Raw genomic sequence first — 20349 nt, forward strand, 5'->3', positions numbered from 1 at the left:
GGGGAACTTGAATCACCGCCTCACCACTCGCCTTCACTTCTGTTACTCTGTGTACATGGAACAAAAATACCTGCTTCAACCAGATTTTTAGTCTTCAGTTTTAATTAAATGCTGGCCAATCTGAATGTTAATATCCAATAGGCCGGTTCATCATTTTACAGTAAAAAAATCTACACATGTTAACTCATTTTTTATTTAAGAAAATACTTATGCTAGTATATAGAACATCAAAGAAAAAGAATAATACCATCTCAATATAGCCTACTTTGAAATTGGTTGTATAGAATAATAAAAAGAGCTACTTTTAAAGAAAAGAAAAACAAAAATATCAAAGAAAAAGAAGTAGCTCTCTATGCTGTTTCAGTCTGTTATGCCAGAACCTCCGTTCACATCAACTTCTCCCATTCCCGTGTCTTCCTCTTCCTCGCTATCCTCATCGCCACTAATCTCTTCATTATCCTGCCGTAGCTTCGCCATGTGCTCAGCAAGTAGTTTATCATCTCTTTCACTCACCTAAATTAATGCACCATATATATCAGACCCGAAAAGAAAAATGGCAAGTTGCTATGCTAAGTGAAAATCTATTTAGACAAAGATACGCCAAGTTACGAGGTTTCTCCATAAGAAGATGCCAACTGAATTCAAAATCCAGTGGATGACAAAAACACCATGATTGAAGTTAAAAGTAACACTCACAGCTCTGGGCTCTTCCTTCACTACGAGTTTCCCCTTCTGCTTTTCTATTGCTTCAGTGCAAGCTGTAATGGCTCTGTTGAGAACTGCTATTCCTTGCTCCTGCACAATCCAGAAAAAATAAGTTAATTTGGAAGCTACCAGAGGAATGGTAGCTTCCATTATTTGGCTGGTTAAGAGTGTCCCATATTTTGCTTCCTATTGTATAGGTTACTGTAAAAAACAAATTTTCAAAAAAGCGCTGGTGAGAGCTTGCATAAACCTTGTCAAGAGTCTGAGTGGTAAGAACATAAAGTGGAGGAGCAACCAATTTAATTTTTACAGGACAGTCGTCATTGCCAGCAGCCTCAGCTTTTTGCATGGCATTCTGCAAAGTCAAGAGATTAAAACATCCTGCACTCTGTAACTGAAGCATAGCTTAAAACAATAGAACGCGAGTTTTTAAAAGTAAACACCCATCAAACAGCAAACAAAAAATAAAACCTTTATGTAAAGAATGCCGTCAAACTGGAAGCATTTCATTTCAATGTCAGCCCGAATCTTCAAAGGTTGTGGGGTCATTCTTCTCCTAATATTATTTTACAGAGCTTCTTTCACTTCCTCTGACATAGCAGGAACCACCTTAGTAATCAACAAAAAGAATGTGCAATAACATGCGCAATAAAGTGTTCTTTATCTTCAAAGCATTGTTAAAAAAAACTGCTTGCTCAAAATGTTCTAAGTAATACCATTCTTCAAGTTTGAAAACATGTGTTTGAAAAGTGAAGGCTTTGTGCATAAGGTTAAGCAATGATAGTCTTCTTTTCAGTTCCATGGTAACCCCTCATACATCCTAGCTTGTAAGTTAACTTTGAAAAATGACCTTAAACTTTAGAATTCACAATCTTTTGGAGATATAGGGGAGTGAAAAAAATTCATGGTGGAGGAGTTACAACAGTTTGAACAGATACTAGATGCTAGAGCCCTTTTATCGGAAGAGCTACTGCGCAAGTCAGAGTTGGTTGCAGAATTAGAAAGAATACTATCTCTAGAGGAGATTTCTTAGTACCAGAAGTCGAGAGTTTTGTGGCTGAAAGAAGGGGATCGGAGTACTAAGTTCTTCCATAGAGTTGCTAACTCTCATAGAAGAACTAATATCATCGAAATGTTGAACATTAATGGTATGGAATATAAGGAGGCCCTTTGATTCGTGACCATGTGGTGGATTTCTATGAACAACTGCTAACAGAACGTGAGAGATGGAGGCCAAAGCTGAATGATCTTGTTTTTGACACTATTGAGCCTCAGGAAGCCTCTTGGTTGGAGAGGCCTTTTGAGGAGGAAGTGTATGATGTAGTCAGACGCATGGGTAAAGATAAAGCTCCAGGCCCAGATGGTTTCTCGATGGGTTTTTTCCAATCTTGCTGGGTGGTGGTGAAAGTGGCTTTATGAATGTGTTTCAGGGAAGTATCCTTGGTTGGAAAGTTTGAGAAATGCCTAAATGCTACTTTTATTGCATTGATTCCAAAAAAGACTTGAACGGTGAAGGTTAAGGATTTTCGGCCCATTAGCCTTGTGAATGAGGTTTATAAAATTATATCCAAGGTTCTTGCTAACAGACTGGGGGCGGTTTTGGGCAAGATCATTTCGAAACCACAAAATACATTTGTTAGGGGGCGACAAATTTTGGATTCAGTCCTTATAGCAAACGAGGGCTGGATGGCGGATTAAATATTAGCTCCACAGATATTATTTGCAAGTTAGATATGAAGAAGGCATATGACCATGTAAATTGAGATTTCCTCTTGTATTTGTTGGGGAGATGTGGCTTTGGGCCCAGGTGGCGTACTTGGATTAGTTGGTGCATCTCTACAGCCAGATTCTCAGTATTGATTAATGGCTGTCCTACCGGCTTCTTCAACAGCTCTCGAGGTCTAAGGCAAGGGGATCCTTTGTCCCTAATTCTCTTTGTTATCATTATGGAGGCTTTGAGTAGGATGACATCGGCAGCGGTTACGCATAGGTTTGTGACTGGATTTCTGATTAGTGATCCCAATAAGGGCATTATTACTTTGTCTCATTTCCTTTTTGCAATTGATACGCTCATATTTTGTGAGGCAGATTGAAACCAATTGAGGGCATTGAAGGTTTTGTTATTATGCTTCAAAACAGCGTCGGGCCTAAAAGTTAATTTTGACAAGTCAGAGTTAGTACCAGTGGGGAACATAAGTAATACTAGGCATCTAGCTAGTATTCTTGGGTGCAAGGTAGCCTCTCTTCTTATTACCTACCTGGGATTGCCGTTGGGGCTGCAGCAAGGGCCTCATCTATATGGGATTCAATCATAGAGAAGATAGGAAGGAAATTGGTAGGGTAGAAAAGATTGTATTTGTTGAAAGGTGGCCGTTTGACTCTTATCAAAAGTACCATTTCTAACTTACCTACATACTTCCTATCTTTGTTCCAATTGCCTGTCAGGGTAGCAGCTCGGATTGATAAACTGTATCGTGATTTACTATGGGGTGGGATGGGGGATGAATTCAAAATTTCACCTGGTCAACTGAGATAAGGTGTGTAGACCACTCTCGTCAAATGATTTGGGTATAAAAAATCTGAGAATTTTCAATCGGACCCTACTTGGGAAGTGGCTATGGAGGTATAATAAGGAGACAGCCCTATGGAAGCTGGTGATTGATTGTAAATATGGAAGCATGTGAGGGGGGCTGGTGTACTGAAGAGGTGTACGGGGCTAGAGGTGTGGGAGTTTGGAAACACATTAAGAGGGAGTGGGGGGATTTTAATAGCCATTATAAATTGGTGTTGGGGAGGGGTTCTCGCATTAAATTTTGGAGGGACATATGGTGTGGGAGTGAGCCCTTAAAGGATACATTTCCAGCTATTTTTTAATTGGCATGCAACTAGGAAGCTTCAATAGAGGACCTTATGCTACTAACAGGAGACCAAGTGCAGTGGAACGTCACATTCAGTAGAGCGACACAAGACTGAGAAGTGGACATCTTTGAGGATTTTTTCAGCCTTCTTTATTCTGTGAAGCCGAGTAGACAGCAAGTCGATAGGATGTGGTGGACTCCTGCGGGTAAAGGCATTTTCTCAGTTCGATCCTTTTATAAGGCCCTTTTCCAAGCTGAAAATATCATGTTCCCATGGAGGAGAATATGGAAAAATAAGATGCCTCCGAAAACGATCTTCTTTACTTGGACAACAGTGTTGGGGAAAATTCTGACTACTGACAATCTGAGGAAGCGCCGGTTAGTTATACTAGACTGGTGTATCATGTGCAAAAGATCTGGCGAGACAATGGAACACCTCTTGCTACATTGAGAGACTACTAGGGCCTTGTGTGGGTCGAAGTCTTTAGCCGGACAGAGTTAGCCTTTGTTATGCCTGCAATGGTGGTAGATCTATTGGCCAGCTAGACACTTCCAAGAGGAGTTCAACAAATCAAGGCGGTGTGGAATATGATCCCGATCTGCATTATATGGTGTATATGGCAAGAGCGCAACAATCGGACTTTTGAAAACAAAGAGCGGTCTCCGGAGGAACTTAGAACGTTATTTTTCCATACTTTATTTCTATGGACCACTGCTTTAGATTTTAAGGGCCTGAATCTTCATAACTTTCTAGTTTCCCTTACTTCAACCTAGATAAGTTTTATATCTTGTAAACCATCTTGTGTACTTGGGTTTTGCCTATTTTCTATTAATATATCTTTGATTACTTTTAAAAAATAAATAAATAAATAACACCTTACATAGAAAAAACTTACCTCCTGTCCATCAGGGCCAATTTCTTTGACTTCCCGAGTGAGAGAAGTCAGAACAGAATCAGGATCAGTCACTATTATTTTGAATGCCTGCACATGAGAGGTTAGATTTCCAAATGCAAATTCAGAACATAAACAATCACTTCTAAAAGGTAGTGAACACTCTCACCTCAAAAGCATGACCATATTTCCGGTACAAAGGCCAGCCAACATGGATATACAGATCCTGAAACAAGTAGCTTCCATTCAGTAATACCCATGAAAAGAATGAAAACAAAATGTAAGGACCAACATCGGTCAAGATTTTGGTGAGGGATGCAATGGAAAGGGACTTGAGTGCCAAATCAGAAAAAGATACAAGGCAAAGTGGAGCTGAAAGGGACTCGGCAGCTACTATGAATTATGAGGAAGAGTACACAGCGTAGCGGTAAAATTAAAAAAGGGCGGAACAAGATCTCATGCTTGTCTATAAAAACGCTATTCGGCTCATCCAAAATATAAAGTACCCACACTTGTGTGCATACACACACACCAACAGGATATCCTAAATGAAATTTACAGCTTAAAACCCAAACTGGATAACTTCTGTGCACATAATGGCAGGTCCAACCCAATGGGGTCAACCAGCAATTAACTTCCCATGTTCAATGGTATATGGGAATGAATCCTTGGAAATAATTGCAAGTTTTTTATTTTGATAATTAATAAGAATTTTATTATCACGAAGAAGCATAACTCAAGTAAACATGAAGTATACAAAAGAAATACCTACTACATTCTAGAAAACAAGAAAACAAGAAAACTAAAACAGAAACAGATTCAGTACATTCTCATCATTCCTTACAAAGATCTTAGCCCACAAATGCAAAGTAGAAAAGAAAAAGTCTCGAAGATCTTCAAAAGAGCGCTCCTTGTCTTCAAAACATCTCTCATTTATTTCTAGCCATAGACACTACATTAAACACAAATGAATCATTCTCCACCTGGCAGCAACATCTTTCCTCACCTCACAACCACGCCAACATGCAAGAATCTCCACTACTTCCTTAGGCATCAAAATAAATCTGTCCGACCAATAACTTCATACCACAAAGAGTTTGCCACCTCACAATGTAAAAACAGATGATTTACAGATTCTCCATCCTTCTTGCACATGACACATCAATCGGCTATACACAAACCACGTTTTCTAAGATTATCCATAATCAATACTTTCCCTAGAGCAACCACCCAACTGAAGAACGCCACCTTAGTAGGTACCTTCACCTTCCAAATACTTTTCCATGGAAATACACAGCTAGAATGACAATTAAGAACCTTATAATAAGAACTGACTGAAAACCTGAAATTTCCAGCATAGTCCCACAATAAGCCTATCCTCTCTTCCCTGCATCACTTTTGAATTATTCCCAACAAATCTGAAACAACATTAACTTCCCAGTCATTTGGATTTCTAATAAATTCAACATTCCATAAAATATTATTATCCGTACATTGAGATAATCTGCCATAGCAACATTTTGATCCCTTGCTAGCCTATAGAGAGAAGGAAATTATAATTTAAGAGCTGATTCCCCACACCAAATGTCATGCCAAAAGAGAATCCTCTTCCCTTCCCCCACCTTAAATTTAGTATGTTTAAAAAACTCCTCCCAACCTTTCCTAATAAACTTCCATAAACTCATCCTATACGCTCCTCTAGCTTCTTTAGAACACCAATCCCCCCAACCACTCTCATATTTAACAGCAACAACATTCTTCCATAAAGCATCTCTCTCTTCATGATATCTCCAGAGTCATTTCCCAAGGAGTGCTTGATTAAACAACCTCAAATTTCAAACCCCCAATCCTCCACAAGAAACTGGTTGATAAACTTTGTTCCAACTAACGAAATGAAACTTTTTTTTCCTCTCCTTTTCCTCCCCATAAAAAATTAAGATAAATATTCTCAATTCTCCTAGCAACGGTAGCCGAAAATAATTGCAAGTTGCCAATAGAAACCGTTTAAAATAGCTACTAGAATGATTTGCCTGTTAAAATGATTCTAAATCATGCTACGTGCCAACCTCCTGATGCAATATTGATGCCGTATTATATTACATTTTTCAAGCTACCAATTAAGCAAGTGATGCAACAATGAAACCGCTTGATCCAGCAGAAGAAAATGGTAACTGAACTAGAATTCTTCTAAGAGTACCAATTTAATTTGCCCTGCATCTAAAAATCAAAATCCGTGACACAGCAAACGCACTAATAGCAAAAACAAACGGGTAAAAAAAGCGTAAAGCCCTAGTAATCAAAATACCCCCGGAATAGGAACAACGTTTAATAAACCAATGATCTCGAAAAAATGTATTAAAAGAATAATGGTAAAACCTCCAAATCTACGCCCATAGTCTCGGTGACGTGGCGCATAATCAAGTGGACGAGCTTGCTCTTATTGTATCTCTCTTCGCAGGCCTGGATATCCTCCTCAGAAACTCGCCTCTTGCTGAGGTCGATGTAGCCCTTCTCCTTGTCGACTCGGAGCACCATGACGGGCTCAATCCGACCCACCTTGATAAGACTACTCACACTACGAATCCGACGACGGGAGAGCTCCGAGAACAGGATCATGCCCTCAATATTATTGTACTCGAGCAAGGAGACGTACGCACCCATATCGACGATATTTTTCACTTGAATCATAACCGCCATGTCCACTTCTGGATATTTGGCTTCGTACATTCTGCACTCGACGTTCTGAGTATGTGATACCATCGTATAGAAAATGAAATAAACCTGGGAGATGAAAGTCTAGAGAGAAATGAAGGTTAGGTCTCTCTTGTTCTTCTTTTTATCTGAAATACAAAGAGAGATGAGGATTAGGGGCTTGTTCTCACAGAGAGAGAGAGAGAGAGAGTCTCAGAGAGAGGGAGGGGTTTAACCGTTTAAGAGCAGTGTCATGTTTTTGCTAAGCAAATGCACCGTCGGATTCGAACTACGATTTAAACCCTTACGCCAAACGGACGGATCCGATCGAGACAGACAACTTAGAGTCCTTGGATCGCTTTCCTTGTACATATATATGTACGGTAATGGTTATGACGTCGCTCTGAGTATGTTACAATTTACATACAGTCTACATAAATAAATGGAGATATTGTTAGAAGAATTGCAGGTCATATTTCTTCTTTGTTCTAAGATATATGTTTTCCTCGCACAGAAGAAAATGTAAACATATTGGTCCTATAGGTAAATTCTATGCCAAGTGAATGGCTTGAAATCCACATTATTCATTAATTATCTTTTCAACTCTTTAGACTAATATATTATAGAGTTTTTATACTCATCATTCCACACACCACAAACCACACATCACACTTATTTTTTTTTTATTCTTGTTAAATTAATTGATTTATTTTACTCACATCCCTACACCACATACTTGCTAAGGAAAAAAAATAAAAAATAACGTGTGGTGTATAGTGTATAGTATAAGAATAATGGATAGCATTTTTTCTATATTATATATTGCAATTAATTTTGTGAAAGAGATTCCCCCAAGCCCATGGGATGGGCCCATACAGGACCGCAAGGGGCCTAATCTAGCCTAGGCCCCATTCCCTAAAGGAGGGCCCATACAAGACCGCAAGGGGCCCAATCTAGCCCAAGCCTCATTCCCTAAATGAGGGCCTAAGAGCTGCTTCAGATGCTCGACCTGCAAATTGCCTTAGCCTGAGAGGCAAGCTCCATGCAAGAAAAGATAGTTGACAAGGACAGCTAGGAACGTTGCCCCTAGACCCCCAGTGACACCTTGCACTCGAAGACATGCACCGACAGATGAGCAAGAAACGCGAATGGCCCTTGATTCCCTGACAGAAGATATGGGGAAATACGATGCTGATCATCTACTGATAAGGCGCCACTGGGGGAGCCATGCCATATTAAGTGGCACCATCCACCAGCCTTCACGCCGCATTAATTGCACCACCTTAGGCTCTCTGCCACATTAAAGGGTGATGACCGGGCTATAGTATGAATGACTAAACTCTCTGACATAGGGTACAAGGTGTCCCCTCAACAACCTCGTATAAAAGTTGACCCCCAGGTATCAACTTTCTTTGAACTCTCGCACTCTTACATAACTTACTAAGAAGATTAATTAACTTAGGCATCAGAGGCTCTCTGGACAATCCCAAGCTCAGTTTCTCTTTGTGTTTGCTGGTGATGGTCCCGACTTGAGTTGCTAAGAGCCTTGTCCAAGTGTACAAAACACGACATTAACAAGTTTATAATGAAAATTACTTTCTATAAGAAGTATATTATAATTTGGTGTATAAACCCTTTAAAAGTAATATACTAGAACTTGATCAAATAAAGAAAGAAGCATACATAATAATATAGGAAAATTCTCCAAATTATATTGTCATCCCACTATATAAGACGTGACATATTTATCACCATTAGATGATTATTTAGTGGATGATTATTTATCATCTAATGGTAATAAATATATTACATCTTACATAGTAAGATAAAAATGAAATAAAAGTGTTGTGTATATCATTACTCATTTATATAAGAGAGCTGCTCCCAACCGGTTGGGTATGAACCTAGTTTTAACACCACCCAATAAAAGTTTGCCATGTAGGACATGCAACAAATTTTCATCTACACTCACATGCACTAAATTCCTTCCTTATTTTCCATCTCTTCCCCTCTTCTCTCTCTTTCTCCCCCACCTTGCTGCAACTTTCCATCTTGTTCTCTCTCTCTCTCTCTCTAAAATACACTCTCATCGCTCTCCTCTGCAGGCCGCCCAGCTCTTTGTGAAAGCAATAAAAGTTTGTTGCTTTGTTTTTTTTTTTTTTTATACTTAGCAACAACTTTGTTTTTTTTTATATATAATACCTAGATTTTCATTGTCATTTTGTTGTTGTGGGTATCTTTTGGGCTGGTTTGACATGTGCAAAAAGATGATAAATAATTTAATACGATTATTAATTCATAGACAATGACCTACAGAGAAAAGTGTATTTGAGAGAGAGAGAATGTATTTTAGAGAGAGAGAGAGAGGAGGAAGTTGCAGCGGGGTGGGGAGACATAGAAAATAAAGAAAGAATCTAATACATATGAATGTAGATCGAGATTTGTTGCATGTTCTACGTGGCAAAATCCTATTAACCGATGTTAAAACTTGGTTTGCACCTGACCGGCTAGGAGGTTTTTCCTTTATATCTTTATATATATAAAGTGGCTATCTGATGAAAATTTTTGTTTTAACAGATTTTGTTGTTTTTCTGTTTAAGTTAACGTCGTCAGTAACATCTGTGTATTGTGAATCCAACGGTTACTAAAAAAATATTGTAGCTTCATTGAATACTGTATCATGATTGCATTTTCATTGATATTTCCAAAATAATTATTTATCTGCTTTTACAATTCTCTAATTATTAATTGGACATTACAATTTCGTAATTGATAATTACACTGTAAATGTAATGGTTACAAAAAAAACACTGCAGCTTGCATTTTGATTGATAATTTCAAATAATTATTTATTGATTGTTACAATTCTTCATTTACATATTAAAAAAAATACAAATGAATAACATTTAAACAATAATCCACACAAATGCATCACCAAAGAAATCCCTATATTTCTTCTAATACTACATTTTCATTGATAATTTTAAAACAATTATTTATTGACTGTTACAATTTTCCAATTATTTATTGGACGTTGCAATTCTGCAATTGACATTTCACTACAGTTTCATTAAATACTGCATTTTAATTAATAATTTCAAAACAATTATTTATTGACTGTTACAATTTACCTATTACATATTAAAAAACCAAATACAAATGAACAAAAATTAAAAATTAACCCACACAAACGCATCCGAAGAAATCCCCTCCATTTCTTCTTGAGTTTCTATTCATCTTTGTTTTGTTGGAAGTTGCTAGGGATTTACTCAGGTATTGATCTATATTAATCAACATTTTTTAATTATTCAAATATATGATTTATGTTTATCTTCTCTTCTAAATCCCAAAATCAAAATTCCTTTCAGATTGTTTTGATCTTTCTGCTGTTGAGAGGTATTGAAATTTTGGTTGGTTTAAGGTAATTGTCTATTTCTTTATTAATCTGTTTTATGTTAACTATTAGTGAAAAAGAAATAATCATGTTTTTCCTTCAAAATTTGCATATTTCACACCAGTTTTTAATAAGTTACTAAAAATTAATAAAGAAATCTAAGTAAACATCTGATGCATATAACTAACATTTCATAATTTTGAAATGAATAATCTAAAACCCATAAGCTTTTTTATTTTAAAATATCATAAACTACCATATGCTTACTATGCTATGTTCTTTATGCTATTGTAAACTTATTTTTGTAGGTATAGGGAGCTTTTGAGTTGAATGAGTATAAAATTATATACAATCAAACCATAAATGAACAAATCAAGGCATGAAACCACAGCAAAACAAAGAAATAGAATACTTAATAAATCATATAGTTACAAAGTTGAAAACTCAATTCAGAAAATTTATTCCTGCAACTGCATATTCAGTTTATCTTATTTTATTTTTTTCAATTTTTTCTAAGCGTTGTTTCTCTCAAATCAGGTGTGTGGAAGCAGTACAGTGGTCCTAAGATTTTAAGGAGCATTGAAAAGGTCAGTCTAAATGATTTTTTGTGTTTATAGTATATATATAGCCTATCTATATTTTGTGTGTTTATATTGGAGAAGTGTCAAACGGAAAATGTTGTCGATGGGCTCAATAATGTACCGGTACTTTTCTGACCCCGCATAATGGGCCAGCCTATCGAGATAATAAAACCCATCTTTATATAACTTGCTGGCCCCGCATAAGAGATTAAACTAGGCTCACGAGAGGTCTATTTTCCATGTAGCCCATGCACAACTTCCAATATCATCGTAGGGTTTAAGGGACTCCCCTCTAACTTCTCTCTGCGCCAGGGCAAGCAGCGGAGGCTCGGCCACATCTGCTGTGATCTTCGAGCTCACACGACCAAAATGGTTCCTTCCCCTTTCTTAACCTTCTGCATTCTCTAACTGATCTTCTTGAGCTTTTTTTAATTGAATTCTCTCTGCGAGTATATCATTGTTGAATATATTTCTTTGGATATTTGGGGTGTTATTTCCGTTTAGGAGTCAGACAATTATTAAAATTTTATTCACACGTCAATCCTGCATACGTTTGTGTAATTGATTTTGAAATACCACAATCAATTTGTTGATATTTACTTCGTTTGGTTCAGTCATTATCAACTGATTATGTTTAAAGTTGCATGGGAAATATAGAAAACCATGAGAGAGAATGGACACAATTACTCAGATGACTTTGCATAATGCATATCATATATATATACAGTGATCTTATGGTTAACTTTATGCTTATGGCTATAACAGGCTAGAGGATTGAAGAAGCATTTGAAGAGGCTCAATGCTCCAAAGCATTGGATGCTTGATAAACTTGGCGGTGCATTTGTAAGTTAACTTTCGAGTTATTGCCTTCCCTCCATAATAATGCTTTGCTTGGTACAGCTGTTTAGATATGTTCTGACTTCTTTTGTCCTTTTTTTTGTTTCTTTTCTTTTTTATTTCTCCGTGAAGGCTCCCAAGCCTTCATCTGGACCTCACAAATCCAGGGAATGCCTTCCATTGATTCTCATCTTACGAAACAGGTTGAAATATGCGCTCACATACCGTGAGGTCATTTCCATTTTGATGCAACGCCATGTTGCGGTTGATGGGAAGGTCAGGACTGATAAAACATATCCTGCAGGCTTCATGGGTATGAACATCAAACTCTTCTTACTTGAGCTGTTGCTTAATTTTCTGATACTTGTTTGCGTTTGTGTTAGTATGATGTGATGTATTTTTATGAGAACTTCTCGTATAGAAGTGGGTATCAAGTCAAGATCCTTGTATTTTAAGACACCGTTAAGGAGAGTTACCAGTAAATAGATGTTTAGGGGCATGCTGAGCAGAAGCTTGCATGATGATATGATAGGGCAGATAATTTTATCTATAGATAATGTCTCAACTGCTGTAGGGAAAGTGTGTGGAAATTACACATGCTCCTTTACCTGAATTACAATATTCTGTGGCTTGGAGTAGACAATATTAGGATTACTTGGTGGGATCAGTTTGTGGCCACATCAAGATCTGATTCCTTTCATTATAGTTGCTGAGTATTTATTGTTCTCTCTCTCTCTCTCTCTCTCTCTCTCTATATATATATATATATACAGTGATCTTATGGTGGGTATGTATTTTTTATATAATGATGCCTCGGTTTGACAGATGTTGTATCAATCCCCAAGACAAATGAGAACTTCCGTCTTCTTTATGACACAAAGGGTCGGTTCCGTCTCCACTCAATCAGAGATGAAGAGGCAAAGGTAATGTTGTGCAATCCTCTCAAGTATATATTTAGTCCTCTCTCTGTTGCAAGGATATATAAGTGCCAGGCTCCATATGGCCATATGTGGAGAGATGCCATATTATGGTCGTTAGGTGAAATTAGTATAAAATATAGCTTCACTGTTATTCACAAGAACAAATTGTAGGGAATTGTTAGCATTTCAACCTGTGGAGTTTCGCTTTTATTTCTTTAGTTATGTCTCATCTAATTCCTATATAAGTTTCTAAACACATTGGAGGCTAAACATTTTATACTACGGAGTCATCCAAAATTTCAAAATTATAATAGATTAGTTAAAAGAACAAATGGCTTTATTCTGATATTTTAATTGTTCACTTTTGCAGTTTAAGCTCTGCAAAGTTCGCTCTGTGCAGTTTGGGCAAAAAGGTATCCCGTACCTAAATACCTATGATGGACGCACCATCCGCTACCCAGATCCTCTTATCAAGGCCAATGACACAATCAAGCTAGACCTGGAGAGCAACAAGATCACTGAATTCATCAAGTTTGATGTTGGGAACGTAGTCATGGTGACAGGTGGAAGGAACAGAGGACGAGTTGGAGTCGTCAAGAACAGGGAGAAGCATAAAGGGACCTTTGAGACTATCCATATTCAGGATGCCACCGGGCATGAGTTTGCAACTCGATTGGGCAATGTGTTCATCATTGGCAAGGGGACAAAGCAATGGGTATCCCTTCCCAAGGGTAAGGGTATTAAGCTATCTATCATTGAAGAGGCCAGGAAGAGGCTTGGAGCCCAAGCAGTATCCACGGCGTAAAAATCATGTTAAAAAGTGGTTTTCAAAAGTTTTGATGGCTCTATTGTCGTCTGATTCGGGATTTTTGCTGACTTTTGTTCTCTTTATTATGCCTCAAATTTTGAAAAGCTGGTCACTTGTCCACAAAAAAATTTTGCTGTTCTAAACTATTGTTATTTATTATTATTATTATTATTGTTATTTATTATTATTATTATTTTAAGTCGGCTGTCTTGGTTGCATTCAGATATTAAGTTGAATTGAAGTGAAATGAATTTTTTATGAATAGTAATGAGTTGAAATGGTATAATAAGTTATGTGAAATCTATCTAAGATGAATTTAGATGTTAAAATAAATTTAGATATATTTATGAAAAGTTAAAAAGAGTTATGAGTCTCACCTGTAAAGAAATGTTGAATTGAAAAAGATTATGGGTCTTACGTGTAAAGAAATTTTGAGTTGAGATGAATTTAGTGATTTGATAGTTGTATATTTGGATGTTAGAAGATGTATAAATTTGAATCGAGCTGAGTTCGGTTAAGGAACCAAATTTATTTGAGTTGAGTTCGGTCAAGGAACCAAACACTGCGTTTGAATGTTAAGCTGAGTTGAACTGAGTTAAATTCTCTATGAATAGTAGTGAATTGAAATGGTGAAATAAATTATATAGAGCCCACCTAAGATTAATTTAGATGTGTTTGGATGTTAAGATGAATTTAGATATATTTATGAATTTAATGTATAAAGAGGTATTGAGTTAAAAAAAATTATAGATTCCACGTGTAAAGAAATTTTAAGGGCAGGTTTGAAAAATAAGATGCGAATTTTGTATTTTATTTTAGTGTTTGAAATATTATGTTTTAATATTATTATTATTATTATTTTGAGATTTGAAAAAATTACATTAGAATTTTAAAAAATTAAATTGTTTATTATATTTTATATGAGAATTTGAAAAATGTGTAATGATGAGATGAGATGAAAATTTTGTGTCTCATCCCATCTTCCAAACCTACCCTAAGTTGAAATGAATTTAGTGACTTGAGCGTCAAGTATTTAGATATTAGAAAATGTCTAAATCTAAACCAAACTGAACTAAATTGAATGCAATCAAAGAATCAAACGAGCCCATAGTACTTATCTTTTTGGGCCATATATTTGATGGTTTACCTGCATTATTCCGTGTACCGCATTCATATAACATGATTTGATTTAAAAGAAAAATTATAAAATTTAAATCTTATAAATCAAATCTTAAAAAATCAAATATTATCAAATGATGTAGACAATGTGTTATATACATTAATTGCAAATAAAAGAGCTCTTATTTTGAGCCTTCCAAGATCTGTACAGCAACGTACAGAGGAGTTGCTCGAAAAGAAAAGAGTGAAATTGACTGTAGCCTGAAATTTAAAAAGGCCAATATCCTTCACTAAAATAGAAAAAGTAGAAGCCATCACCCAGTGACCAACTTGGAGATGGAGCGAGTAAGACCCTGTAACCAATTGAGTCCAACCAACCAAGATTTGCTTTATAAGGACGCTGCTAACATCTGTCCTCATTTTATCAAGGACCCCGTGAAAGGGAAGCAGGAACTCAGCGACCTATGAATACGACTCGTAAAACCTTTCCAACCTTGAACTTTGGAAACGCACGCTTTCCCTCTTCCAAACGGTCGAGAACTAGTGCAGAGTACAGACAAACCAAGACCAAGAAAAAAGGCCAAGCCATCGAATGGTAATCCTGGTCTTATTTGTGGCCTCACAAAGGGACTAAGAGAGTGATACCTTGGATGAACTTACAATTCAAATTTCTAACCTCACAGAAGGATATGGTGGGGACAGCAACTGTACCCTTAACAAATCAAGATGCCCGTAGGGCAATCCCCACATCGGAAATTGCTAATACCAACACTCAAGTACCTGGGAATGGGATTCGGTGGGCAACCCCAACCAACTGGTCCCAGGGATTGAAGCCAACAGCCCAGAAATCTATAGATTCGATACCACTCTTGGAACGTTTCCAGCCCTTTTACTTGTACACTTCCCTTCCCTTCTTCCGAAGGGTAAAAATATTAAGTGCATGGTAAACGATATAATAAGAGCAATATTAAAGGGTCACTCCATTGTCATCCTAATACTCTGAAAGACATGTATATCCAACTTTCATTAAAAATAATTCAAGCAAGTAGAAGCATATCTTTTTGCATTACGATCCATACCATGAAGGTATGCTGGCATCCATGCAATTGTAAATTTTCATTTGAGATTACTGAAATAAGTCCATCTCCATGATTCAATTTTATTCTCTTTTCACAAAATTCTAACCAAACTCGGCGTCTCCAAGAGTTGTTTATGAAAGACTTCGCATAAAATTTCTCCAAAACAGTAGACATGAAAGAAACAAAAAGATTAAACCTCAAACTATTGCATCAACCGCTCCCTCCTCATGGAGCAACATCTGATCGAAGTGCCAGACACCTGAAAATCCACAGATCAGCCATTTCAGAAACCAGCAAGTTGATAAGAGAAGAAAAATGCAATTTAAGTTATACGATGGTGAAAGGAAGACTTGGTGTGAAATAAATAACAATGAGAAGTGCACTCAGGAATCCATACCATGTCCTTTGCCCACTCTTCTTAACTGAGCAACATATTCAGAAATTTTCTTGATGGCTTCAACCTGGAAAGGAAACAACCATCATGAATGCAACAACCGTTCCCTTAGACTGTGAAGAACAAATTTCATACAGAGAAAAATTTTGTTTACCTGCTCACTTAAAAACTCGCTTTCAACAAAATCTATCAACTGAACATCGTTTTTCAGTGAAGCCACCTATGCATCAAAGTTAAAAAAGCATAAATTAAACGAATGCATACAAAATAAAACAAAGCTCGTAAAAACTCAAACTAAGCAAACGAGTAGGAAGAAATGTATTACTCTGTGTAAGTTCAGGAGTTTTTCATTTGTAAGCTTCTCTAGAGACAATGCAAGCTCCATGGCTGAATCAAGAAAATAGACAAAATTAGTGCTTGAAAACAACTCATTACCATAAGAATTTAAAACCTTAGATGCATGTAAGTCCTATCTACAATTAGTACTACAATTTCATTCAAGAAACTATCAACAATATTTTTGTAAGTCAAAATTATAACAAGTGCAGAGGGACAAATTTTACCCTAATCTTCCATATGTCGGTAATATGTGTACCTATTTTAAAGTTTAGATGCCGTTGGATATTATCCTTGGCTTCCTTTGTAGTAATGTGCATGCAAACTTGGCATCTAATGATATTATCTGTCTATTTCATTTAAGCCAATGTAATTTATAATGATATTATTTGTCTATTTTCTTTTAGCCAATGTAGTTTTTAGCATCTAATGAGATATTATTTGTCTATTTTCTTTAAGCCAATGTAATTTACAATTGTATGCACATTACTACAAATGAAGCCGAAGATAATATTCCATGGCAACTGATCTAAACTTTAAAAGAGGTACGCATATTACAGACATATGGAAGATTAGGGTAAAAGTTGTCCCTTTGCACTTGTAATAATCTTGACTTGCAAAAATAGTGTACATAGTTTCTTCAATGGATTGTAGTATTAGTTGTTCAACACCAAGGGTAAAATGCACAAGGATGAGAAAAATCTAAGTCCAATTGATCTCTTCAAATCTTAATCATTATGTTTAATGAAATAACTCAGAGTTTACCACCTTGACATTTCTCGCTTTAGTAGTCTTTAATTTTTTCTTACTTTCTATTCTGTGCAATAACTTCAGGCATTAGATTGTGTAATTAAAAGGAGGGGGGGAACAAATCGGATCCTCTCAATTTTAGTATTTCACTTCGAAATGGATTATATATCCCTTTAGGGTTTTTCTATCATTGTGTTTATAATATTAATTATAAAGGACAAAAATATCTAACATTAAATAACCTCTCCTGCAGAAAATGGATGAATGATTAATTATAAAGGACAAAAATATCTAACATTAAATAACCTCTCCTGCAGAAAATGGATGAATGAAGAAATCTTTAGACCTGATGATAGTTGGCATCACCATAAAATAGGGGCCCATGAAACTCACCATATAACGCATCTCCCTTCTCCGCATGATCGTACTCAGAGAGAGGCATCACTATATGTTGCAGCTTCACTCTTCCACCACGTTTGTTCTGAGCATTTCCCAAAATAAACAAAACCCACGAGTCAGATTAACAAAAATAAAAACGCAAAAGAAATCAAATCTCAACTCATCTCAACTCATCATTACAACTTTTTCAACTCATCTTAACTCATCTCAACTCATCTCAACTCATCATTACAACTTTTTCAAATCTCAATACAAAATATAATAAACAATTCAATTTTTTCAAATCCCAAAATAATAATAATATTAAAAAATAATATTCTAATAATATTTTATCATCTCAACTCAACTCAACTCAACTCACTCCAACATCCAAACACAACCTAAAAGGTATCAATAGCAATATAAAGTTAAGAGCAGTGCTACGGATCAGCCACTCCACTATTCACGGCTGATCCGTAGCACACGTTAAGTGTCTACTCCTCTTTTTTTTTTTGAAAAATGCTATGCATCAGCCCCACACCAGCACACACTTCACATCACTTTTTTTTTTTTTTTACACTCAATAGGTTGAGTGTGTGCTGGTGTGGGACTGATGCAAATATTTTTCTTTTTTTTTTCCAAAACGCACCAGACCTTCTACCCTTTCTCTCTCTCATCTTGGCTCTCTCTCTCCTCGACTCTCTCTCTCATCGTCCATCAGTTGTCACTCGGATCCGTCTCACTCTCAACTCACTCAATGAAACGGTGCGTTTGCTGCCACGTCAGGTGTGCGCCGGATGTAGCGAAACAGTGAACTTATCCCAAAAAAAAAAGTGATGTGAAGTGTGTGCTGGTGTGGGGCTGATGCATAGCATTTCCCGCTATGCATCAGCACACACTTAACCTATTGAGTGTAAAAAAAAAAAAATGATGTGAAGTGTGTGCTGGTGTGGGACTGATGTATATTTCCCTTTCTAAAGTTAATGTTAGCACCTGATATTCCATCAATTTCTCCGCATGTTCCCTTTCTTCTTCACTCGATTCCTTGAAAAACCTATTCACAAAATATCGCATGACTCAGATTTGAAAAAACTTTGAAACAGAAAACTGCAAATGAGCTAGAGTGTGTAAAAACAACAATTAAAAGAAAGAAAATTAAAATTACCTGGCAAGACCCTTCAGCGCAACGTTGTCCCTATCGAAGTAGGCGTACATGGCATGATAAACATACGAGACATTGTATTCCACACTTCCATCACAACAAATAAAAAGATTGCAAATCAGAATTAGAAAGAACCACTACCGGGTTAAACAAAAGCAACCAGTGAATCCACAAACATATAACAAGATTAAGCGACGGAAATTACTTGATCTGCTCGTTAACCGCGGACTCGCACTCGTCCAAGTACTTCTGTCGAGCGAGAGAGACCTGTGGGACGGTGGGGACGAGATCGAGCTCCTTCTTGACCTCTTCGAAGGGCTCGAATACGACACCGGTGAGCGGCCTATTGTTCGCACCCTTTGAAGCCGCGCAAACGGAAAAGCCGTTGTGTTTCTTGGCAGTAGAAAAGCGGAGGCTCGAGGCCAGAGAAGCGGAATATTTGAGAGGAGAAAAAGAATTCGAAGACTGAGATGAAACAGAGGAAGGCAGAGGACCCAGAGCTTCTCCATGAGGAGAGTTCAAGACAGAGAAGTCAGGGGCAGCCCTGAGCATCATGGTGTAGAGGAGCAGAAACAGAGAGAATTCAGGTACCGTGCGAGCGAGTGACGAATTTGGAAGGAAAGACGGAAATGAGAGAGTGTGTGTGGTGGTGGTGAGTCACGAGGGAAGAATGGAGGCTGTTATACGAATGACGCCTGGCGGATGAGACTGAAATGCGGAAGCGGGCGCGTGGCCTGCTCGTGGTCTAACCTGGTTTTATGGACCTCTAGGAATCCGAAGAAAATTTATCTGGACTTTTGCGTCCGGGTAGGGTGGTTGAAAATTAGGACGGTTGATTGTGAAGTGAAATTAAATGAGTTAAAATTATCTGTGAATAATAAAATTTATAAATAAAATTATTTATAAATAATAGTAAAATTTATGAATTAAAATTTATAAATAATATTTAGATATCTCTCATTTCAAATAGGTTCTTGTTCTATCTAATTATTTAATCTATATTTTGTTCTTTTTATAAATATATATAAAAACTATTAATAGTATTAAGATTCTATATATTTTAAGTTATTTAATATGAGAGTAGTACTATTTGAATATTTTTATATCATATATTAATATGATTTAATTTATAAGATTTAATTTTTTAAATTTATCATTTAAATTAAACGACACTATAATATTTTTTTTTAAAGCGCTATAACATCCTATTTGATAGAAGAGAAATGTTATAAAGAGACTTTATTCTGCACATTTTTATTTATTAATATGTAATTTATTATTTTTATTATTTTATCTTAATATTTAAATATGTATGTATTTAAATAAAATAATAATAAATAATAAATTAAATATTAGATAAAATTATGTAATGTAAGATTTATATATCGAATTTTTTCTATATGGAATGATTATTTTTAAGATAAAATATATTTACAATCGTAAA

The 20349-nt window shown here is 36.4% G+C and overlaps 2 protein-coding genes and 1 pseudogene across 2 annotated transcripts; 1 reads left to right on the top strand and 2 right to left on the bottom strand.

Annotated features, from left to right (window-relative positions):
- Positions 1 to 360: 360 nt before the first annotated feature.
- LOC108991860 lies at positions 361 to 7216 on the bottom strand (annotated as a pseudogene).
- Positions 7217 to 11356: 4140 nt separating this feature from the next.
- Positions 11357 to 13883, top strand: LOC108991861 (40S ribosomal protein S4-1). Its single transcript, XM_018966254.2, has 5 exons — positions 11357 to 11494; positions 11888 to 11965; positions 12092 to 12272; positions 12785 to 12882; positions 13250 to 13883. Exons 1-5 carry the CDS (start codon positions 11492 to 11494, stop codon positions 13682 to 13684), a joined length of 795 nt encoding a protein of 264 aa, XP_018821799.1. The 5' UTR covers positions 11357 to 11491; the 3' UTR covers positions 13685 to 13883.
- A 1963-nt stretch (positions 13884 to 15846) lies between these two features.
- On the bottom strand, positions 15847 to 19642 carry LOC108991900 (ferritin-3, chloroplastic). Its single transcript, XM_018966313.2, has 8 exons — positions 19111 to 19642; positions 18909 to 18992; positions 18737 to 18797; positions 17759 to 17846; positions 16605 to 16666; positions 16434 to 16499; positions 16283 to 16346; positions 15847 to 16144 (listed from the first exon to the last, which is right to left on the bottom strand). The coding sequence occupies exons 1-8, from the start codon at positions 19458 to 19460 to the stop codon at positions 16083 to 16085; spliced, it is 837 nt and encodes a 278-aa protein (XP_018821858.1). The 5' UTR covers positions 19461 to 19642; the 3' UTR covers positions 15847 to 16082.
- Positions 19643 to 20349: the final 707 nt, after the last annotated feature.

This window comes from Juglans regia, chromosome 7 (assembly GCF_001411555.2).
Source record: "Juglans regia cultivar Chandler chromosome 7, Walnut 2.0, whole genome shotgun sequence".
Lineage (NCBI taxonomy): Eukaryota > Viridiplantae > Streptophyta > Magnoliopsida > Fagales > Juglandaceae > Juglans > Juglans regia.